The sequence below is a fragment of the Carassius gibelio genome, chromosome A16 (genome assembly GCF_023724105.1).
Source record: "Carassius gibelio isolate Cgi1373 ecotype wild population from Czech Republic chromosome A16, carGib1.2-hapl.c, whole genome shotgun sequence".
Classification (NCBI taxonomy): domain Eukaryota; kingdom Metazoa; phylum Chordata; class Actinopteri; order Cypriniformes; family Cyprinidae; genus Carassius; species Carassius gibelio.
In genome coordinates, this window is record NC_068386.1 from 17,581,252 (window position 1) to 17,606,151 (window position 24,900).

The 24,900-nt window shown below is 37.5% G+C and overlaps 2 protein-coding genes and 1 pseudogene across 4 annotated transcripts in view; 2 read left to right on the plus strand and 1 right to left on the minus strand.

Moving 5' to 3' along the window:
- The first annotated feature begins 4,302 nt into the window (after nt 1-4,302).
- LOC128030812 (retinoic acid receptor RXR-beta-B) lies at nt 4,303-18,721 on the plus strand. Its single transcript, XM_052618825.1, has 11 exons — nt 4,303-4,458; nt 5,464-5,664; nt 5,765-5,912; nt 9,134-9,313; nt 9,978-10,129; nt 13,760-13,889; nt 14,219-14,351; nt 14,432-14,473; nt 14,616-14,707; nt 15,248-15,353; nt 15,704-18,721. Exons 2-11 carry the CDS (start codon nt 5,518-5,520, stop codon nt 15,840-15,842), a joined length of 1,269 nt encoding a protein of 422 aa, XP_052474785.1. The 5' UTR covers nt 4,303-4,458; nt 5,464-5,517; the 3' UTR covers nt 15,843-18,721.
- Nucleotides 11,240-12,190, plus strand: LOC128030813 (40S ribosomal protein S28-like; annotated as a pseudogene).
- A 322-nt stretch (nt 18,722-19,043) lies between the features above and the next one.
- LOC128030811 (FH1/FH2 domain-containing protein 3-like) overlaps nt 19,044-24,900 on the minus strand; it is a 184,722-nt gene continuing 178,865 nt past the window's right edge. For 2 of the 3 annotated variants that reach the window (XM_052618824.1, XM_052618822.1), the window contains exons 23-25: nt 22,201-22,381; nt 21,905-22,066; nt 19,044-21,099 (exon numbers count right to left, since the gene is read on the minus strand). In XM_052618824.1, coding sequence (XP_052474784.1) covers nt 21,017-21,099; nt 21,905-22,066; nt 22,201-22,381 — 426 coding nt within the window. In that variant the 3' untranslated portion in view covers nt 19,044-21,016. Of the gene's footprint in view, nt 21,100-21,904; nt 22,067-22,200; nt 22,382-22,898; nt 22,923-24,900 lie in introns of all 3 variants that reach the window. The other variant, XM_052618823.1, reaches the window with a different exon arrangement.

A 24,900-nucleotide genomic window follows, 5' to 3' on the forward strand; every position in this document is an offset into this window, starting at 1 on the left:
TGCCTGTTTGATTTTGTTAACTTTACTAAAGCTGAAAATGGATCTTCCCAACTCTGACCCTTCCTTACAGAATGTGCGTGAAGAGTTGTACAATATTCTTGGGCCTCGCTGCAGGATTTTTTTCGCCTCAATTAGGATTGCTGTTGCTACAGACAAATGACAAGCAAAAGATAATTGATTGCCGCTAATATGTTTATGAAAATAAGTTTATGAAACTGGATCACTATTATATATGTTATAATAAATAAAAACAGTGGGAATGTAATGCTGTAAAACTATGTATAGTGATAAATAAAATGAACAGTCAATTGTACAATATAAAATCTTACCATTTAATGCATACAAATTCCCTTTGTATGTCACAGCTATCATTGAACCACTGGCCATTTTTGTCAACTGAGGCACAGCTGGTTGGTTATTTTTCCAGTTTTCAGATGTCCTTTCATTGTAGAAACTGTATGGCAGGGTCCGGTGCCATCTGAACACTTCACCTCTATAAACTCCAATATATGCACCAAATGAATCATCAGCTTTGGCTTTTAACAAGCTGTTCACCTCATCTTCATTATTCACAATTGCATTTGTCAGTGTACATTTCACGAAAGAATCTCTGAGCCTCAGTCCAGTTCTTTTTGATATTTATGAAGTGTTAATATTGAGATTTTTAGCTTGAAGTGAAGAACAAAAGCCCTGAGAAGAGCAAAATAATACTAATAATAATAATAATAATAATAATAATAATAATAATACTAATAATAATGGATTTATTTATAAAGAAAATGATCAGCACACTGACTGTTATTCATGGTATGCTAAGCACTACAAACACTTGAAAACATGCATGTGGAAAATAGCTTTTGAAAAGCTTCTGTCACTTTTCAACTGAAAGCAAAAATAATTTGGTGTCGTCCTTTTTACCAGATCAAAATCATAAAATGTTGGTCAAGATGCTCTCAATTATACAGCTGTAGAAGTTTTTGAGGATCTTAGGTGACGTGCCAAACTTTCTTAGCCTCCTCAGGAAGTACAGACACTGTTGTGCTTTTACCAGCTGGGTGGTGTTGAGTGTCCGGGTGAAGTACTCATTGATGTGGACCCCCAGGTATGCTCACCCTCTCCATTTCAAGCTCTCGGATAAACAGAGGCTGGTGAGAGAAATGTGAGTGTAAGAAGGCCATTATTTATAATAAATAAACAGAAAATAAGTAGAAAGAATAGAGATTAAGAGGCTCTTCTTTCTTTATAAATAAAACAAGTAGTTAGAATAAAAATAGAATAGAGAGTGCAAATGTTAAAGGGTCAAATTAAGCCATTTCTTCAAAATATTAAGGACTCAGCTGGTTGGATTGAGTTGAGCAGGTCATTCCACCAGGAGGGAACGGTTAATGTAAAAGTCAATGAAAGCTTTAGGTATGCAAAATGTTTCAATACAAGCATTTCATGCAATCATTCAAACCTTTAACCAACTTGGGAAAATAAACCCATGGCAACAGTTTAAAACTAGCCCAATTCTGTGGAAAAAACATGGACTTGGCAACCCTGTATCCAACAAACGCTGCAGGAGTCAGATTTGACTGATCACATGTCAACAATAAGGAGAGATGACTGACTAGACCATGATTGAGTTTTTGGCTGTTGAACCGATCCTGAGCTCATTGACAAATATCTGCTCCCTTTACAGATTGCGTAAAACATGTTGCGCATTGCGGCAATGATCAGAAATTCAGTGGGAGCGGGATTAGGGAAAAAGATGAATCCCCAACATTTTGGGCAATTAAGAAATCCCAGCCAGACACATTTTTTTAGGGACAAAAGTAGGACATGTCTGGGGAACATGGACTTACAGTATGGACACCCGATAGTGTTTAATCCATATCAATTATGATAACAACAAGTGAATGTCAAATAAATTCTGACTTGTGCAGTTATCATTAGAGCATCTCTGCTAATGCCAATAGTCACAGGAAATGACCCAAATGCATGATTTACACAAAAATTTATATTCTTTGGCACTGCATACACAACACATGCATAAAGGTAATTATACTGCCTGCCAGTGCTGAACAGTAGTGCCAGCTACAGAAAATGTGTATTTCATAAAATGTTTGTATATATAAATTATTATTAATGCATCATAGAGACCTGATATATATATATATATATATATATATATATATATATATATATATATATATATATATATATATATATATATATATATATATTAGGGGTGTAACGATACGCGTATTCGTATTGAACCGTTCGGTACGACGCTTTCGGTTCGGTACGCGGTACGCATTATGTATACCGAACGGTTCGTTGGAGTAATTAATTATATTTGAAAAAAAAAAAAAAAAGAGAGAGAGAGAGAGAAATATAATGATATGCGTTCAACAAGGTAGCCCAATAACCCAAACAACGTAACAGGCAACGCCCCTGACACTCCCGAAGAAGAAAAAAACACCATCTTATATGTTTATGTTAGGCTACTCAGCAGGCGCTCGCTCACTCAGTACACGCTGAAGGCTCGTTGCAAAATAGCCAATGCGTTTAACAGACTAGAAATGAGAAGATCCTCCAATAACCAACAGGTCTGGTGTTTGGGTGCACTTTGGATTCCCTTTAAGCTATAATGGTGATGGCAAGAGAGTGGTGGATAAAAAAACAACGGTATGTCGCATCTGCAACATGACAGGGTACACCAGCGGGAATAAAAAAAAAAAAAAAAAAAAAAACCCAGCGGGAATATCTGGGATATATGCGTCAGTACTATCTGGGAAAAGACGAAAAAAAGGAGAAACATGCACGCAGCAAACTATCCCTGCAGCATTTAGAAACTATAGCTTACAGGGAATCCAACCCAAACACCAGACCTGTTGGTTATTTTAGGATCTTATATTTCTGGTCTGTTAAAGGCATTCGACATTTTGCAACGAGCCATCAGCGCGTGCTGAGTGAGCGAGCGCCTTAGGGGCCGTTCACATATCGCTCCTAAAAACGCGTGGAAAACGCTAAGCGCGTCTTTCTCCTCCTTTCCAAAGCGCTCGGGCAGAAGCGCTCATGAGGCGTCTGTCTTTGCTAAGCAACAATGACGTGCTCTCTCCATGAGACGCGGAAATTTCAGCGAAGGATAAATGGATTTGCAGCTCTAAAAATCGCTTGCAGTAGCTCTGCTACTAAATTTATTTCAAAATTGCAATCCATATACAACTATGATCAGCTGATCCTTCATCTTGGCTGAGCTCTCAACGTTGTTACGGGAAAGGATGAAGCTGATTGGTTAGTTCTTGTCACATGACCCGCGGTGCGCTTGCGGCATTCTGAAAAGTTGAGATGTTTTTACATTTTGCTGTATCTAAAACGTATCGAACCGAACCGAACCGAACCGAACCGTGACATCAGTGTATCGTATCGAACCGAACCGTGAATTTTGTGAACCGTTACACCCCTAATATAAATATATATATATATATATATATATATATATATATATATATATATATAGATCTATATCTATATCTATCTATCTATCTATCTATCTATCTATATATATATATATATATATATATATATATATATATATATATATATATGAAAGTGAAAGTGACGTGACATTTAGCCAAGTATGGTGACCCATACTCAGAATTTGTGCTCTGCATTTAACCCATCCGAAGTGCACACACACAGAGCAGTGTACACACACACACACTGTGAACACACACCCGGAGCAGTGGGCAGCCATTTATGCTGCGGCGCCCGGGGAGCAGTTGGGGGTTCGATGCCTTGCTCAAGGGCACCTAAGTCATGGTATTGAAGGTGGAGAGAGAACTGTACATGCACTCCCCCCACCCACAATTCCTTCCAGCCCGGGACTCGAACTCACAACCTTTCAATTGGGAGTCCGACTCTCTAACCATTAGGCCACGACTTCCCCACTTTTTTTTTTTTTCTTTTTTTTTTTTTTTTTTTTTAAGTGAAAAAAAAAGTTTTAAGTGGCTTTATATATATATATATATATATAATTAGAAAACATTTAGATTTATACCATAGAGGGCTAACTTGACATACTTTTTGTGATTGATTCTGATTTGGAATGTACAGTAGCCTATATCTTCAGTTCTCTATGATACATTCATTGAATAATAGCCAATCTTATTTGTTTATTCTTAAATAATACTGATGTGGCTATTCCAATGCTTTCAAACTAAATAACACATTTTAATAACCAAAAGAACACGTAGTGCTTTTCTGCGTGTATATATTTATTTAATTGTTTGCTTATTTATTTATTTGCTTGCATATATTTCTTATGGAACAGACTCGGAGTATCCACTAGGAGGCTTGACTAACAAGGTATTTGTCTGGATGCAAACATTTATGGCGTAAACGGTAAAATATAGATTAAACGATGGTTTAAAGGACAAGAATTGTTGCTGTGGAGGATTCGACGTTTGATGGGTGAGACCGGAGTCGATATGCTCATATAAACTCTTCAAACTTGTTTAAAAATGACGAAAAAACAAACAAACACTTGGACGAGCCTGGCTAGGCTAAGCTAAGCTAACACGGCTGTCCGTATTGTTGCGTTTTTCCATTTGTGTTTTAGCATACAAGTGTTTGTATGCCGTACAAAATAATAATTTTACGTACATGGAGTCATTTGTGTGCTTTAAACGGGGTATTAAATGTGAAAGGGTGGATCAAATGGTTTTCTTTTAATCATAAACAGTCCGTTAGCCGTCGTTAGCATATTAGCTGGACTCCACGCTGCGTTCTAAATAATAAATAATCCAAACGCTGCACGGAGCATCAAAATAACGTTCGTTATCATGTTAAGATGCGCTTTTAGCACGATTTTTTTTCATCTCATTATCAATTTCATACGGAGTTGGCAGACATTAGCGCTGATGGTGGGGTGATTATAAGGAACAGATTTGGACTGCGTCCGAAAACCTAGTAAGCTGCCTACTTAGGCAGCATTTTGGGCGATATAGGCATGTTCGAAGTTTCGAACATAGTAAGATATAGGTACCCATCTAGACTTCATTGTAGGTCACAATAGACTGACATTAAAACGTTTAAACACTCTCACGCGAGTCCCCAATATGCTGTCTAGGTAGCCAATAGTTGAGTTTTTGATACACACCCTTAAACATCGGCCTAATCTGCAGCAGAATTAGCAGAGCAGTAAACAGCAGGCAAAACGCCCCATTTTCTTTCCTAATGTACACATTGGAACATTTTTAACATATTTTCTGAGATACTCAAGATTAAACGCATTTAAAAATGTGAATATTGTGAGTTTGGAGCCTGCTTCGCCTTATTTTCCATTTTTCACTGAAATTATCATCTTGGGACTTTAATGATATATCCAAGAATATTACAGAAATCTTTCATCACAATCAATATATCGTGTCTGAATCCCTCTTTGTGTCCATATCTCTCTTTTAATCTATATTTCAGTGAATTATCAATGATCAACAGTCTCCTCTCTATTGGCCAGTCCAGTGCGTATCTATGAACTCCATAACGCCCTCCACTTCTGCCGTCAGTAGCCCTGTCAGCTCCGTAGATTCGCCACTGTCAGCCGTCAGCTCGTCCATCGGCTCTCCTGGCATTCCCGGCACACCATCTGTTGGCTATGGACCCATCAGCATCTCTCAAGTGAGCGACATGATATGTTCTTGTGGTCTTTTACTTCTTTACTGTGTGCCTGATGACTTTGTTTTTCTATTATGACTTCTCTTCTGTTTATCCCATGCAGATGAACTCCTCCATGTCTGTGTCTGGGTTACATGCTGTCAGCAGCTCTGATGATGTGAAACCCCCATTTGGCTTGAAGACTGTCAGTGGCTCAGGGCCAATGCTGTCCCAGAAACGCATGTGTGCCATTTGTGGAGACCGTTCATCGGGTGTGTACTAGAATATTGAGCATCCTTATTGCCTTTTTATTAGTGATACGATTTTCCCGAAAACAAAATGAAAGTTTTCAATTAGTGGGAAAAACAAAACTGTTTCAGTTTTTAAATGTAATTTGAGTTTAAAGATCTTCAGAACACTGGATGCTATTCAGGGGATCATGTACTCAGGAGATAAACAGGTCATAGTAAAGTTCTTTGACAACATAGAACATTTCAGTATTTTAGCTGGAGAATTTTTTATATTGCATTATTACAATAATTTTTGGTCACAAAGAAGTTTGTCCACTAGGGCTCTTGATGGGGGAAAAAAAAATCATAACAGTCAATGCCTGTTATAAAAACTATTATGACAGATTTATCTGAATCCAAACATGCATTAAATAATAAAGACATCACTAGCAGATTAAGTAACTATAATGCATTTCTAATATAGTGCATTTATTTATCAAGTGCTCCTCTCTAGTGTTATTGCTTTTCTGAGGTAAATGCAGTGTTACATGACATTGTTTAGAAGCTGGTTTATTGGCATCTATCTGCAGCTGAATCACTGATTTTGTGTTTACATGAGACTCAGTAAAGGTGTGATGTTTCTTTCAACATACCTTCTGATGTTCATTCATGTTTATTTAATGCTATAACTAGTGTTAAAGAGCAAGAGCTCAACAGTTCACCCTTGCACTTGAACTGAGGCAGCTACAATGATCTCTCACACCATCTGCCACGTAAAGAGCATCAAAATGGTATTGATTTTAGAGCTGTAATCGGGCCTTAAAAGTTAGGCCTGACAGATCCCGAGCCCGAGAGGTTTCGGCCCAAACCCGACAAGTACATTTTGATAGAAAGCTTTTTAAAAGCCCGAACTCGTTTACGGCCCAACATTATTCAAATGTGCGCACACACACAGCCTCTTTTTCCTTTTGTCAAGAATGAGTCATTTATACATGTTTTAACATAATTTATTCATAACTAACGTAGACTAGGCCACTTGGAAGTTGGAATAAAGAAATAAAATAAGTCCTCTGTAACATCGTAACATCTCACAACTCTAAAAAAGCATAGGCTCATTTAGCCTATAAATAGACCAACGCACCAATAAAAATGAGTTTTTTTATACAAATTAAATTAAGATAAATTTTAAGTTAAAATTGGTATTTGGCAATAACGAAATTAAGATAAAGGCTCCGCCGGATTTGCTTCGACACTAGCAGCTGACATTTAATAAAAGAATGCCAACATTGGCGTAAATACTTTGTCCACATTATGCATTTAAGACTCAATGAATATTTAGTTATCATTTGAAAAAACTTTACTCACAGCGATTAGGCTAAGCCTACATGTTTTTGTGGAGGAAAATGATTGAATCCACTGTAGATGTCTTCAGCGCATTACTGCGTTCACTGATGGTGCGTCATTATTCACGCGTTATTCTCATTATAAACATGGTCAAAACTTCTCCACACCTCAGACTTTGCTTTAGTTGCTGGTGCAAACAAAACGTAATCGCCAGAGGCAAGCCATTTTCTCATCTTTCTCGTGCTAATCGAAACACATTACATGACCGTTTGTTTACCTCGCAAACTGGAGCGCCAACCTGAGCCCGACCCGAGCCTGACCCGCGTAAGATGATATAAATTAAGCCCGAACCCCTCGGGTCCAATCGGGTTCGTGCAAAAATCTTCAGCTCTAATTGATTTATTGTTTGAATATCATGGACTTCATTGTAAAAAGGTTGAATATAATTGAGAAAACCATATTATCAACCCAGCCCTAGCATCCACACAGCTCACTTATTTTACCTGTTGTAACTTATCCAAGTTGCGCACAACGTAGATGCTTACACAGAAAGTGCCACCAGAGAAGAACTAATTAAACGTAGTGTTTTTGTTTGTTCCCTGCATTTCGAAGATGCTTGTTTTACAAACAAGGCCCAGTTTGACGACGGATTTGCGTATCGTTTATTTCTTAAGGATGATGCAATCCCAACGAAAAAGGGTCACGATTGTGTGTTGGAACCGCATGCGGTGAATAAAACTGCTTAAAATATCTCTGCCTCCTTGTTAGTGCGTCCGCCTCCCATCGGAGACCCGGGTTCGAGCCCCGCTCGGAGCGAGTCCTTGCTGCTGCTGCTCTCGTTCAGTTTCAGCCTTCACAGCTGTCACAGCTTCCGAACGCTCTCAACGCAACTGGTGCTCGTGATTCTTTAGCTCCGCCCACACGTCACGCCTCCAGTCGCTTGTGTTTTTCCGGGAAAAATCAGTACAGACTATCTTTCTCTTATGAATATAATAAAACCAAAGTGTTATGAAGGATGCAGTACTACTCTATAGGTACTCAAGATTAACATGATATTGAGTGAAAACGAGAATTTCACCCCCCCATTTAATCTTTACTTTTTATGATTTCGAAAGATTTTTGCTTGGTGCAGTGCTGAAAGCACAGACCACAAAGAATGGCGCTGCATATTTCAAGGCATTTCATTGGACCTGTTTTGTAAATTTTACTTTATTTTTTATATATAAATAATAAAGTACGACAGGCTTTTATTCAAGATTTTAACACTTTATTAAAATTAAGCAAAGCAAAACGTCAAATGTTTACTTTTCTTAAGTCATCTCGTTCTTATATAGGCTTGTAGTAAGCGGCCTCTTGCTCCATTAGGTAACAGAAAATGTCTGGAAACGACACTTTTTTCCATTTCATTGGGTCGTTTGTTCAGGCACAGATACCGTACGGACAGTCTGACCCAATACGGCTCAGTTTTTATTCATATGTTGCGCTGTCGAGTGGCAGAAATTATTTTATGTAGGCCATTCTGAGTCTAAACCATACTTTTCCAATGAAGGGAAAGGACTGTTTTCCCCCACGCCGACCTCACCCACACAGCTACGACACGACACTGAACAAGTCAATAGTTTTTACTTACACCACATGACATTTTTAGTCATTAAGTTGAAACTTGAAAATGATATGAAAGTTTTTCATAACTATCCGAAACTAAATTAATTAATACATTTCTAAGAATGTGAAGATTGTATAATTTTTTTAACTAGATTTGCCTTTATTATGAATTAATAATATTATTATTGTGAGCAATCTTGTGTCATTGACCCCTGTAGCATCATTATACAGGGGATGTTGTTTACATTGAATGTTTTGAAAAATGACATTTCTTTGCAGCTCAAAGGTAATGTGAAGATAATTTCTGATTGCAGGGAAGCATTATGGCGTGCACAGCTGTGAAGGCTGTAAGGGTTTCTTCAAGCGCACAGTCAGGAAGGACCTGAGCTATACCTGCAGGGACAACAAGGAGTGTCTGGTGGATAAACGTCAGCGCAATCGCTGCCAGTACTGCCGCTATCAGAAGTGCCTGGCCACGGGAATGAAAAGAGAGGGTGGGTACCTGTCAGCCTTCCACTAAAGATATACCATCTATAGGATGAAGTAAAACACAAGCTGTATGGTCAGTAAAATACAGGTTCTGTAGGTGGAGAATGGTGTCAGGTGAAAGACACTGTAATAGCATTATGTAATCCAGCTGGTGTTTGAATGGGTTTAATGGTAGATCAGCATTATGTCACGGAAATTCTGCATTGTTTTCATATGAGAAGATGGTGTCAGTCAAAGCATGTGTTAGGAGGTGCACAATGATTATATTGAGCTGCTATGACAGGTGGATTGATTGGGTTTAGTTAAACAATGTAGGAACAAATACCCTATTAGTCTCCAGCTCATGACAGCTGAATGATAGCGTGTTTTATGTTGGTGGAAAACAACCAGCTGGACAAAAACTAGGGTTGGGAACTGAGAACCTCTTATGATATTGATGATTTTGGCATTTGGTTCCATTAATGGTTCTTGAATATTTGCATTCAATGCCTCACTGAATCATTTGAGTGGTTCGTGAATTATTATCTGAAGAGCTGAGAACTATTGCTGTGTTATATGGACTAAAGCCCAAATTTAGTGACCAGATCATGGACCAATAGAAACAGTGTTAGTGGTGGCCGGGCTGATTTCTTGACATTTATAAGTTTACCCTCTTTTATCTTCCCCCAGCTGTTCAGGATGAGCGTCAGAAGAATAAGGAACGGGATGGAGACTATGAATGCAGCAGTTCAGCCAATGAGGAGATGCCTGTGGAAAAGATCCTGGAGGCCGAGACAGCTGTAGAGCACAGATCAGACTTGCACTCTGATGCCACTGGTTCAGTAAGTATATTTACATGCCACTCATGTCTGCATATTGCACTTCTTGTTTAGAAAGTCTACAAATAATATAAATATATATATAAGCAACCTGGAAACATTCCGGGAAAAAAGTATAATCTTGCATTGGTTTTAGGTCTGTACAGTTCCGGTATACTGTAATGGCCAATAGTTTTGACAGTGAAATAAATTTGCTGCTTCAATGATAATTTTGCTGCTGCTGTAATGATAATTTGCTGCTTCAGTATTTGTATATTATTTTTCCACTTGTGTCTGTGGTATACTGATAATGATAAGCATATCATAAGTTTTAAAGGCTTTTATGGGCAAAAAATGTATGAGTCAATATTTACAGTGTTGAACCTTGTTCTTCATATCCTCTGCAATTCGCTCAGGCATGCTGGATATTAGCATCTGGGCTAAATCCTGACTGATGGCGATCCTTTCTTACTTTATAAATTCTCAGAGTTGATTACAATTTATGGGCTTCTGCTTGTCCACTCACCTTTGGAGGACTGGGAACAGGTTCTCTATGGGACTGAGATCCAGGAGTTGCCTGGCCACGGATCCAAAATTTCAATATAATGATCTTCGAGTCTCTTCTTTATCACTATTGTTTGGTGCTCTGAATGCACGGATCATCACCAAATTGCTCATGGATCATTGGAAGAAGTTGCTCTTGCAGGACGTTCCATTCTTTATTCATGGCAGTGTTTTGGGGCAGAATTATGAGAGAGCCCACTCCCTTTTGGTCGAAAAGCAACCCCATGCATGGATGGTTTCCGGATGCTTCACTGTTGCTTCATGTCACAGGACTCATGGTAGCGTTCACCTTTTCTTCTCTGAACAATACATTTTCCAGAAGTCCCAAAAAGTTTTGCTGCCCTTCTTGACACCAGGCAGTTGTCCAAAAGTCTTGGCCTCACTGTGCGTGCAGATGCTCTCACACCAACCTGCTGTCATTCCTGAGCAAGCTCTGCACTGCTGGTGGCATGATTCCGTAGCTGACTCCTCAGAGGGAGACGGTCCTGGCGCTTGCACTCTGGGACATCCTGAAGACTTCTTCACTGCGGTCAAACCTCTCTCCTTGAAGTTCTTGGTGATCCGGTAAATGTTTTTTTTCAGGTGTAATCTTTTTTTTTTAGTCATTTCCTTGCATGTGAGGCCATTTTGATGCAAAGCAATGATGGCTGCACATGCTTCTTTAGAGGTAACCATTGCTTACAAGAACACAATGATTTTAAGCGCTTCTTCCCTCCTTTTATAGCAAGCAGTCTGCTCTTACAATCTAATTAGTATGATAGTTATTTTACCTAAGTAGTCATTTCATATGTGTTGATGATATTTTCATATGTGTTTATTCATTAATCAGTTAATGCTAGCTTGTCATTTTGTGTCAGTCAATTTATTTATTTTTTTGTGAAAAGTAAATTTTTTGGCCAATGAGGTTTTTAGCCATTAAAAAAAAAAAAAAAAAAGCATTGATCACTCCACACAATAATCTAGAAACAATGGCTACGTTCACACTGCAGGGCTTAATGCTCAATTCCGATTTAAAAAAAAAAATCCTTTTGTGATCTCCTTTGTGAACGTGAAATGACCCAGAAGTGACCCGCATGCGCAGAAGAGTACTCTACGGTGAACAACGTCACTCGTTGTTTGCGGAAGTAGCTAACGTTAAACATGGGAGCTTTCCGAACTAAGCTGAAATCATGGATGACAGCCGCGTGCAGCCCATCAAACTCGCTAAGAGTTACTAAAGTGCTGGGAAGAACTGGCTCCCAGGGGCAGTGTACCCAGGTGCGTGTTGAGTTCATGGATGACAGCAACCGATCCATCACAAGGAAAGTGAAGGGCCCAGTAAGAGAACGAGATGTCCTGACACTTCTGGAGTTTGAAAGAGAGGCCAGGAGGTTTCGCTAGTGCACATGTGAAGACCTGCAGTGGTCAAAGCAGTACTCGTGGAGAGCATCAACATCAGCTCTACAGTTGGCAGAACAATGTAATTTGTGCGCAGTTTGAAATAAAGTGTCTTTTGTGAATAAAAAAAAAAAACAAAAAAAATGTTAAACATGGATGTCAACAACAGTGTAGTCAACAGCGTAGCTCTTTTTGCAATATTAAAGTTATTTTCCCAACGGAGCCAGCACAATTACAATCTTCTCGTTTTAAGAGACGCAATGGCGTTTTGTGGAGCAGTGTTAGCAACGTTGGTACAAAGAAACGTGTGTGTGCTGAGTCGCAGCCAGGAATGGTGAGATACTGATGTGAGTGGCTCTTCTCGTTCCCGCCTACTTCAATGCAGAATTATGACATTTGTAGCGTATCAATGACGTACGGGTCGGATATATGTGGCCTGGCCGTTCAGACGGAGGTCGCATTTCAAAACATTTGATACGTATCGGATTCAGGACCACATACCCAAGTGGCCTGGGTCACATTTGAAAAGATCGGATCTGTGTCGTTCAGACTGTCGTGAAAAGATCAGATACAGGTCGCATGGGGCAAAAAAATCGGAATTGGGTCATTTCAGCCTGCAGTGTGAACTTAGCCAATGTGAATGAATACCAGCTTAAGTAACAAACTTATTTCACTGCCAAAACTTTTGGCCATGACTGTATAGAATATATATATTTTTTAATGTTATACAATATTTTATTGAATTAACAATGTAAACAAAAATATTGTATTATAATGATATTAATGTGTTTCTACTTTTTTAAAATAGTTTTTTTTGCTAAGTGTTTCCAAAAACTGCCATTTTCATTTAAATGTTTATTACCGTACATCTCTACCAGTCCCATAAGTCTCTATTTGTGCTTAGTTTCCTAGCAAAACTATAAAAATCACATATGAATTCAATTTATTTAATGATTCAATGTTGAAAACTTAAGATTTCAATATTTCTCTTCATGAAATGCAATTATTTCTCGACCCCCCCCAAAAAAAAAAAAAAATTGAGATCTCATCTCATGCAGGCGAAGTGGAACAGTCAAAATGCTGAATCCACAGAAACTGCACAAGCTCATACAAGTTTCTTGTTTCCCGAGAGCAATTTGGAATACTCGGGGGTTGTTAAAATGGAATGGAATAAAAGAATGGAATATATTTTGATGTCACTACCGGAGTATAACCTGATTTTGAACATGTTTTACTCTTGCCTTATCAGGTTATTGACTTGTGTATAATCTGATATAGATGTTTTTTTCAGTAAACTAATATTTGGAAGTTATCAGAAAATTTGCCATTTATGTAAAACTGATCATAGTTAGCAGTTGCCTTGAAATAGAAGTTGCAGAGGTTGGTTAAAAGGTTGTACGCAGTTCTTTTGCAAAGTTATGCCAAGCATTGATTGTTGCCTACTGTTGCCTGGCAAAGTCAGCTTCCTGTTGGGTGAAAAACAGCCCTTATTTAAAATTCTTTAAATGCTGGTATTCCCAGAGCTGGTGTAGAGATTAGGATCTTTTGAATTCTCAATGTTTGGAGTTGAATATCCCCACAGACAGATTGACAAAGAATAAAGCACTCAGACTTTTATCAGTTCACAAATTCTCTTTATGTTGTTCAGAAGTGCCAGAGGCATTTGCCCTTAACTCTCTCCTCCACTGACTCTGTGACTTCTCTGTTCTCCAGCCCAATGATCCAGTCACTAACATCTGTCAGGCTGCAGACAAACAGCTCTTCACTCTGGTGGAGTGGGCCAAGAGAATCCCTCACTTCTCTGAGCTGCCCCTGGATGACCAAGTCATTCTGCTCAGGGCTGGTACGAGCACCTGACATTCTCACACTCACTTTGCTGCCGTCTCTGTGTACTGAAGGTTTAATCTCTTGTCAGCCTTTTTTAGTGGCCTTGCTAATCGAAATGTTTCTTTTCTAAAATATATGTATATATCAAAGTATACATAGGATGTTTTTCCTTTTAAAAAACAGCTAGATGGAGTACAGACGAATAGAAAAGAACAGAGAAGTGTCTTAAAATGCAGCACTTATGGCACGAGACATTGAAGTTAAAACAACAATGTGATTCAGTGGCCAAAAGATTAATGTACACGAAAAGCATTATACTATAAGTTTGTTATATTTTCATAACAGGATGGAATGAGCTCTTGATTGCTGCCTTCTCTCATCGCTCCATCAGCGTGAAGGATGAGATTCTGTTGGCCACAGGTTTACATGTGCCCAGAGAGAGCACTCACAACTTGGGCGTGGAGGCCTTTTTTGACAGGTCACACTGAACTCTATGTTTACAACTTTTTAATAATATAGGTACATTAGAGGCTTAACATGTTCGTAATTTCTGTACAGGGAAAGTGCACAGAGTGCAGAGGTGGGAGCCTTATTTGACAGGTAATACCTGCTTTATTTGTGTTTACTTCATACCTGTGTGGATGTTATTTGGTATAGAAGCCCAGTACTTTCGTGGGGGGGGATTGAGACCTCATTTGAAGATTCAGAATGGTTATTAGTCTTATTCTTTACACCTCTGCAGGGTGCTGACTGAGCTGGTCTGTAAGATGCGTGATATGCAAATGGACAAAACTGAACTTGGCTGTCTGCGTGCCATAGTTCTGTTTAACCCAGGTGAGCATTGTTTAGGTTTATCTAAAAATTTGTTAGAAGTCTAACGTCAGTAATGGGTTTTCTGCATTTGACTTGTTTCTTTGATTTTGATTCTTTTTGTTGATTGATTGATTGTAATTATTCAGTGGATAGTTCAAACTAAAAAAGAAAAATGTATAATTTACTCACCTTTATGCTGTTCCAAACATGTTTGTCTTGCTTTACTCTGCGTAAAACAGAAGCAATATAACTTGTTTATTATATAAATATAACTTTTTTTTACATGTTTTTTTTTGCCAATTCAATGAAAGTGAGTGGGGTCCAATGTTGTTTTGACTCCAACTGACATTCATTGTAAGCACAAAAAAGGTTAAACAGTTTTAGTATCAGGTACAGGTCATTTAACAATTTAGGAAAAACCAGACAAAAATGTGCCCGTTACTTTAAACTCACTGTGTATGTAAACACTTTCATTGGCATTTTGGTAGCATATATGTTATGCACTCCTTTGATATCAAAGAATGGTGTATGTTTGTGCTAAATATTTCCAATTTTTCTTAGATGCCAAAGGTCTGACTAGCAGCAGTGAGGTGGAGCTTCTCCGAGAGAAAGTGTACGCGTCCCTGGAAGCCTATTGCAAACAGAAATACCCAGATCAGCAGGGGAGGTGAGTATTCTGTACAGAGATGCATTCCCTAAATGCCTATAGTATTTCAGTTTTATTTGCCCATCTCCCGCAATCCAGTTAAAGCAGATGCAGAAATCTATGTTGTGCATGCAAATAAATTATGCTAATGGCCAAGATGAATTCTTTGTCCACTGTTTCGCTGACCCTCAGAATCTTTCTTGTGTTGTGACTTTAAATCTTCTACATATAAATTATCTCTTTTCTGATTTACTGTCACTTTTGTATGTGTAACTCTAAAGCCTAGTTCACAATCATTCATAAAAGTCTTAAGTAGTCATGTTTTCGTCACAGAAAAAAATCAATAAACGTATCGGCTTGCTTACTCGCAGGTTTGCCAAGCTTCTCCTCCGACTTCCTGCATTGCGTTCCATTGGCCTTAAGTGTCTGGAGCACCTTTTCTTCTTTAAACTGATTGGAGACACCCCCATTGACACTTTCCTAATGGAGATGCTGGAGTCGCCCCACTAGCCGCGTCAGAGGAAGATTGTGAAACAGGGTTTTCTACCCTAGGTCCTGGAGATAACTGTGACTGCACTTTTTCTTCCCAGGGGAATTACAGCGATTGGTCAGCCTCTGGTCTGGGGGTATTTTTTTTAGTTCCGATATTTCTTGTCTTTTTCTCTTGATTATCTCTTAAGTGCACCATAGAGTCTAGAGACCCAAAACTTGCCATGAAAAATTGTTGGTGCTACATTTGAACAGTAAGCTATATGTGTACAGTACTGTGCAAAAGTCTTAGGCCACTAGTGTTTTCACCAACAAAAAATGGTTTAAAGTGAGTTATTTTTTATGTTTTGCTGTAGTGTGTCAGTAGTAAATGTCAATTTACATTTCCAAACATTATCTTTGCCATTAATTGTAATAATCCAGTGAGAGAGAGGGTCAGATCTCACCATCATCCAGTCCCTCTGCAATAACGAGAAGAAACCGAACAAACTGAGAAAGAACTGTGGCAATGTCTACAAAACGTTTCAAGAAACCTGCAAAGCTACAGTACTCTGCTAAGTTTTACGCACTTGTGTGAAAATGCTGTAAATCGAGGATTTTATTAAATTGAGGATTTTATTAATTCACTTTTAATTAATTACCATATTTTTCTGACTTTAAGTCGCACCTGAGTATAAGTCGCATCAGTCCAAAAATACGTCATGATGAGGAAAAAAATATAAGTCGCACTGGACTATAAGTCGCATTTATTTAGAAACAAGAGAAAACATTACTGTCTCCAGCCGCGAGAGGGCGCTCTATGTCTTCAGTGTAGACTACAGGAGCACTGAGCAGCATAGAGCGCCCTCTCGCGGCTGTAGACGGTAATGTTTTCTCTTGGTTCATGTCTCTTAGTTCATTTCTCTTGGTTCATGTCAAATTAATATTGATAAATAAGTCGCACCTGACTATAAGTCGCAGGACCAGCCAAACTATGAAAAAAAGCGTGACTTATCGTCTGGAAAATACGGTAGCTTTGCAGGTAGGTTTCTTTGCCACATTGCCATAGTTCTTCTGGATTTATTCTGTCTCAGTTTGTTCTGTTTCTTCATGTTACTCCAGACGGATGATGGTGAGATCAAAAATCTCACTGGATTATTACATTTAATGGCAAAAATAGAGTTCGTAAATGTAAACTAATATTTACTTATGTCACACTACAGCAAAAGATAGAAATAACTGACGTAAAACCATTTTTTTGTTGGTGTAACTACTAGTGGGCTAAGACTTTTGCACAGTATTGTATAACAAGTTTAAAACTTAAAAGTTTTTAAATATGGAAGCTCCAGTTACCTGACTGGTTTAGATAAATGGGGTTTATGTTCCGATAGAACCATTTGAGGCTTTTAAAACACTGTGGATGATAAGCTTTAATCATATGTAAGTGTGCTTCACCATCTCTTAAGTTTGAGTGCTTTCTTCCTAATTTATTTTGCCCCGACCTGTAAGGACTGGTCAAGTGGGTGGATAAATGAATTAATTCGGTATTATAGATTTAAATTGACATTTACTTTGCTAGTGTGAGAAATCTGGCGGAGGAATCTATATGCAATGAAGCTTGAAATGATGCAAACCAGAAAAGACTAGATGTATTCTCTCCAAAAAAGCAATTTACATGATATTGTGCAATGTTAAGCCTAAATCCAGAGGTGGATGTGAGGGAAATGCAAGCACTCTTTTTATTATCTCATGCACTCACTTTATTATCATATCATGAGTGCCTAAACAACATATGCTTGATATATGATTTTTTTTTTTTTTTTACGTTTGCAGAAAAAAGGACAAACAAAAAGATTAATTTCTGTTTATGTCAACAGCAGTTATTGTACGAAGCAGGTCGATTTCCTTTCGTTCTTTTTGTTTTGCCTGATGTGTCCTAAGCTGAAATTGTCTTAAACCTGCATTGGTTTTACTAGTTAACTGTCAGTTAATAATACACTTTCTTCTCTTATCACACATCAGGTAACTGTATTAGAGTGATAATTCCTCAAGAAACTGCACTATACACACACAAAAAAAATGTCATTCCTTTTTTTTTTAACCATTGTCAGATTTAAAAAACTTTTGGTGCTTCGGAATCGACATTTGATATTACAGCCCTAAAAAGTGCACATGTAAAACTGCAAAAAGGAGAAGTACAGCTGCCTTCAGCTTTATAGAGATACTAAATCAGAGCAGAATGAACGTTCATTGGTGTGCACTTGCTGTTTCTATTTGGAAAACCTTCCAACTTAAAATTTCTACAATTCATTTCTTCTAGTACTGTGCAGACCCTATTGTTCAGGGACATTGTGTAGCTATCGTGTAGACATAGAAAGGCTAGGAATCAATATATATTCTCTTGCTTTTATCACTTTCTTTAGTTTGTAGTTGGCATACAACTTGCAGAAAAGACATAGTTTGCACTGGATTTTACCATGAATCCTAGACTTTGGATTTTGTCTTTTATTTCCTTTCTGTGATCTGAGCTTATTTGGTTTTTCGTTTCTTTTTGACCTACCATTGATATATCTATATCTATAAATATATATATACATTTTTTTGCTTTTCCTTGGCATCTTTCTGTTCTTGCTGAAAAATTTATGGGGACAAATGCAAGCTCACTTTTGCCATAGATATATCTAACAAACAAACAAACAAACACAAGGTTGTTTTTGTATGGTCTTGTACAACCAACATCTTTACTGCATTAGGCATGTTACATGTCTGTTGTTGCACTAAAATTGTCATACAATTATGATTGTAATGAGATTCCATCAGTTTCGATGTTGTCACAGCTCGTTTTAGAGGAGCTCTGTGACACTGCAAAAGAACCATCTGCTGTACATGACCCTAAATAAAGGTGGTGATATGTCTAACAACTCTGTTCTTGGAGAGTTTGTGTGTGAATTGCATGTGCTATACTTCTCAATTTGTACTTTTCTATACTTTTTTTTGTTGTTGTGACTTTATAATCACCCAATTTGACTCGCAATCACAATTTATATCATCCAGGTGTGCCTTTATATTGTACAACGTGACATCGTTTAAAATGTTTCTCACATTTACTTGAGCAAACAGACTTAGATTTGTGGTCAGTGTATCTAGCAGTAAAAAAAAACACATTTTGGTTCAATAGAATCACGTTTTCAACTGAAAACAATTACACTGCTACTAAGAAAGAATCAGGCCAACTCTATGTCCTTGATGTTGCTGTAAAAGCGTTTTATTGCAAAGTACAGAAAATGCTTTTCCTTTCGTAATTTAGAAGTCAGATTTTCACATTCACCATCTTTTATTCAAAACCAATGTTTTATGGCACTTGAAGCAATGGGTGAAACTATGTGAGTGCAAAAATATCAAAGGCCATTTGAGCAGGGCTGATGGGTGCATGACAATGTTTCAAGTCTGTGCTGCGTAAACACATGAAACAAAAGCTATGTTCACAGGATATCGGGACATGACAGGCTCCACCCACTTAATGACATCGCCTGCTGACACATTTGTTATTGTTTGAACCATGCATGGCTTATTTTCTCTTAAATTAGGATTTGCACAAAATAACACTGCTTTTGACCTATGATACACTATACTATACAAAATACAAACAAAACATGAACACAACAAAAAAATAAAAACGTTTAAGTGACATTTACACAATTTTACAGCATCATGTCAAGCTTCTACTTTACATGTATCTAATCTCTTATCCACATGATACTCAGAATAAAAATCTGAGGGGAAAAGGTGGAAAAAAATGTCTAAAATATTACATTTTCAAATTCCTTTCGAAATTGCATGCTACACATGATAAGGTGCTGAATTGTACTACTATCATTGACAATGGATGTGTATCTGGTAAAATAAAAACAAAAAAACGTTGGTTGATTGGTACCACAATGAGGGGGGAAAATGAAAAGGCTGTGTTGACGTTATTATTTTTTTTTTGTCTTTTTTTTTCATGAAAATTGAACTAGTTTTTATTCACTGATCACTAGAAAGTTAACTGTCGACTCACAACTTGATCAAAATATCCAATTTATCCAGATGGGTTAAGAATACTGTAGAGGAAATGATGACAAAATAAACATTTTTGGGTCAACTATATCTATCCCTTGAAATTCCCTAAAATCTGAATGTTTCTTTCTTCCTTCCTTTTCTGACCAAATAATAAGATTCTCACAAAAAACATTTCTGCAAGGCACTCATAGAAATAATAATAAAAAAACAAATATGGATAGAAGTTATTTAATTTAAACAGACAATTGTCTAATTTTGCATGTTGCAAGGTATGAAATGAATGTATTACTATAGAGATTATGTATGAGGAAATGACAGCTGGAGGGAAAAAGAGAAAGACGACTTTCTAGTTTGTTCTCATTTGTGTGCCAAGTTATTAGATCATCTTTATCCAAGCTCAACAGGTTTAAATCACAAAAGGAGATTTCAAGGTTCAGCAGAAATGAAAGAAAATGGTTTTACGTTTTTTTTTTCTCCCTAACGTAAGAAGCCCTGCTTTTTTAAAACAGATAAAACAAAACAAAACAAGTTTTACCACAGCAGTAAACCAGAGAAGAATCGCTGCTGATTTACACGAGATAGGAACGCTAAAGGTGCTGCTACTTAATATTCATCAAAACAGCCAGTACAAACAAAAATGGTGGGAGGGCATCCAGTCATCTTCAAACACAGTTCTTTGGGATCATTCTGAAGGCCACACGGGTAAGAGACGCACATTGGTCTCTGTACTGGAGAACTGGACAATCAGCATTCTGCAGGCTGTGTGTGTGTGTGTGTGTGTGTGTGTGTGCGCATCTATAAATGTTGTGCACCAGGACATTGTGCTTGTTCGCTTCCAAAAATGCAATCAAACGGATGTTTGGGATATCATCAACAATCTGCAGGAACAGTGAACATGCACCTGAGTAGTTTCAATGATCCTCTTGGGACAAAATGCATAAGCTAGTAAATGGAGTAAGGTCTGACTACATGTTCCAGGATAAGTAAAGTATAATGGGTTAGTGATTATAATCCCTTTCACCTGTAAGAATACAAAGTGTCCACGCCAATAACCGTTCAAACGCAGAAACCTGCACCCGCTCCAGATTCAAGCAAACTCAAGTTACAGTGACCTTCTCCAGCTCATTTGTGTTTAGAGACCCTGAGCGGCTGCTGTCTCACACTTGCATCTCAGAGCTGCTGGCCAACCCCAGCGCCTGCGCCTCCTCCGGCGTAAGACCATTCTTCAGTGTTCTTCTCACTGTAGAGAAAACAAAAGGGAATGAATGAGAGAGTGAAGTCGCTGTTGAGAAACACATGATACAAACATATTACAGAGAGATGAGATACAGAATTTGAATTATTTAAACCCCCTAAGATTATTTATTTATCACAATTCAAACTAATCCCATATTATCAATAAATCACCACATATCATCATCAATTATCAAAACAAGGATGGTAAAAAAAAATAAATAATAATAATGTGTTAAATTTTTTTAGTTGTAAGTGTAATATTTTTATTTACATTTTAATTTAAAACATATCTAAATAGGTTTTCAACTGCAATTATTTACAAAACATTAAAAAAAAATGATTCATTAATATAGTATATATATCATACACTCATTTATGTTTTTATTTAGCAAGGTAAAATTAAATTGATCAAAAGTGACAGTGAAGACATTTATTATAAATTCTGTTCTTCTGACATGTCTATTTACCAAAAAAAAAAAAAAAAAAAAAAAAAAAGTGTCACCGTTCCCAGAGTGCAAAATATTATAGCGTTTTCAACATTGATAATACATAGAAATGTTTCCTGAGCACCAAATCAGCATGTCACAATGATCTCTGAAGGATCATGTGCCACTGAAGACTGGCGTAATGGCTGCTGGAAATTCAGCTTTACATCACAGGACTAAATTACATTTAAAATATGATAAACTAGAAAACAGTCTTTTTAAACTGTAATAACATTTCACAATATTTCTGCTCTTGAGGGTAAACTCTTTGAAGGCCTTAGGGCATAGGGATGAGGCTTTCAGCAGGAGTTCTCGCAGACTCACAGGATTTGCGGTTGGCTCTGGAGCGTCTCCTCTCGCGGGGCTGTGCGCGCTGACTGGGGACCTGAGTGGCTGATTTCACAATCCGTTCCATGATCTCATCCGCTGGATCATTTGTGCAATTAGAAGCGTCTTCATTTGCAGCAGACAAAAGTGCTGTATGGCCTGGAAACGAGACACGAGGAGAGAACTGCTTTCAATTGTTTGGTTTTTTTGTTTTGCGTCGAATTCAGACCTTTTAGGACTCCTATAGCTACTGCAAATCAGCATTATCTGTAGCTCTAAAGATATGAATATACCTCGAGTGGCTCGAGTCCGTGTGCGGAGGCCGGGGAGTACAGAGGATGGACTATCGCCGCTCTGCAGGCTGGTACGAAGCACAGCAGTCATCTGCTCATGTTCAGCTGCGTCCTCCGTGTAGCCCAAACCCTGCGGCTGACACTCCTGACCCTCCAGAGGAGTTCCTGCAAACTTCCCACTCTGAGGAGAGACATGATACAGAAATCAATTCATGGTTGTATCAATCATTACTGTTTTCCATATCTTCCGCATTTAGATTCACTTCAGACAAATGTGTGTTTTATATAAACATGATTCAAATATATAATTCACTGTTATACTCACTATCACGCCAAAACATGACTATTCATACTGGTTTAGTAAAATATTCACACATTAGTCGCTTAATAATGCATCAAGACTTGAGTGAAGACTCTGTATTGATGATTTTGTTCAACATCATGTTATTTCTACAGTAGTTAAACATGCTCTTATCTTCTGTTCAAATCCACATGGAGAGTCCCAATAGTTGCATACGAGAAGAAACAATTAGAATATTGATCCCTGAGTCCTCTAGGTACAGTGCAAACTTGCATATGCTCTGGTAATACATGCTAGACATTACAGGTCAGTGAAATCACAGGAAAAAACAAAACAAAAAAAAAACGTGAAATCCATCCATGCACAAGTGCAGAAAAGCACACAGATACACGCATACCTCGTCATCCTCTTCCTCATCACTCTACAGAGAAGAAATTATAGAAGTCACATGGCAGAGAAGATGAGCAGGAAATGTTGGGTTGAAAAAACTTTTTTGGTATTTGATTTGGCATTTAAGGATTCTTAAAAGTTTCAAAACATATTTAATTCTAGAGCACTTTGAGGCAGCTCTTTAGGGTTTTTATCTTATTTATTTTTTAAACCTGTCAATAATATGGCCAGGTCTTACAATATATATTAATATAAAAATATAAAAAATAAGAAAAAGGATGATAAATTGTCACCAACTCTAATGACCATTAAATAAAACAACACATTTTCACACTGAATACATTTTTTTGGAGGGGGATGGGGTTAAAATGTGATATTTTTGGGATAAAATGTGACTGTTTGTTTTTTTGTTTTCTGTTTTGGTTAAAAAAATTAAAACGGATATCAAAAATGACCATAAAACAATCATTTAACAAGAATCACCTTTAAAAAATGGAAATGACAAAAGTGCATTAAAAGCATATTTGCCCCCTAACTGCCAATAAACAATGTCACAATGCAAAACTATGAATTTACTTTATGCAAGATCTTAACTCTTTTGCTTGTGTTATAAAATGTCATATGCAAATTTTAGTGAGATTCACAATTATTGCATGTGCTTAAAAAAAACAAAAAAAACTAGGTTTCACAAATATAACATATGTCTCTACATAATCCACTTGGGCTGACTGGTTTGCAGCAACACGCGTAACTGAACTTCCGCCTTTACCCCACCACTCCTACAGGGACATCCAAAGGTTTGGATTTTCACACAGAGATCGAATTAGACATCCTTCTTAGACTGAGGAAGACCTTAGCCAAGCATAACATGCCATGAAGGACTATCCTGGCTATGACATCCCCCATGAGAGCCATTAAATTGGCCTCCTGGAGTAACAAATACCCAGGGCAAGTCCAGAGCTGCAACACCCATCACAATAGACTGCTTGGTTTACAATGTTTTATTATTCTAAAGCAAGTGGTGAGCGTGTTTTGTGGCTAGTCTAAGCACCCTGAAGCAGACTAAGGAAAATGGAACATAGACGAGATAAGAATCAGTCTTTATTGGTCTCAAGTAGACAGAGTGTGAATGAGACACTGGAAGCATCTGAAAGCATAATGACTCCCTCTTGTGGTGCAAAGATGAAGCACAGAAATGAAGAACCTTAGTCTGAGAGAAATCAGAGTGAAAACAAGCACAGAGCGGAGGGTTCTTTTCTGTATATGGGATTTTTTAATCTGAGATTTTCTATGTGGGTCAAACTTTTGAGACCCCAAACAAAGAAGATATGTGACCCTGGACCACAAAACCAGTCATAAGTGTCATTTTTTTTTTTTTAATTGAGATGTTTATTTTAAATTGATTTAATGTTTGGCTGAGATACAACTATTTGAAAATCTGGAATCTGAGGGTGCAAAAAACACTAAATACTGAGAAATTCACCTTTAAAGTTGTCCAAATTAAGTTCTTAGCAATGCATATTACTAATCAGAAATTAGGTTTTTATATATTTACGGAAGGAAATTTACTAAATATCTTCATGGAACGGGATCTTTACTTAATATCCTAATGATTTTTGGCTATTGCTAAAAATATACCCAAGCGACTTAAGACCAGAGTCACACATAAATTGAAGCAGGAGAATAAAGGCAGAGTTATTTTATATCCTATTTTCTTTGAATCGTCTGGCTTTTGAATCATCCACTGTCATCTGTTGTGTCAATGGCGTTATTGCAGAAATAAATTAAATTAGGAGAAGATGCAATGGAACATGTTCACCTTATTAACAAAAGGTAAATTATTAATCTACGTAAGTAAAACTGATTCATGCAATTTAAATTGAAAATGCATTTTATAGATTAAAATCAATCTAGATTAATATAAAAAGACTGTAAAAATAGCTGGTTTCCAACATTCTTTAAAATATCTTCATTCGTGTTCAACAGAAGAAAGAAATTTCATACAGGTC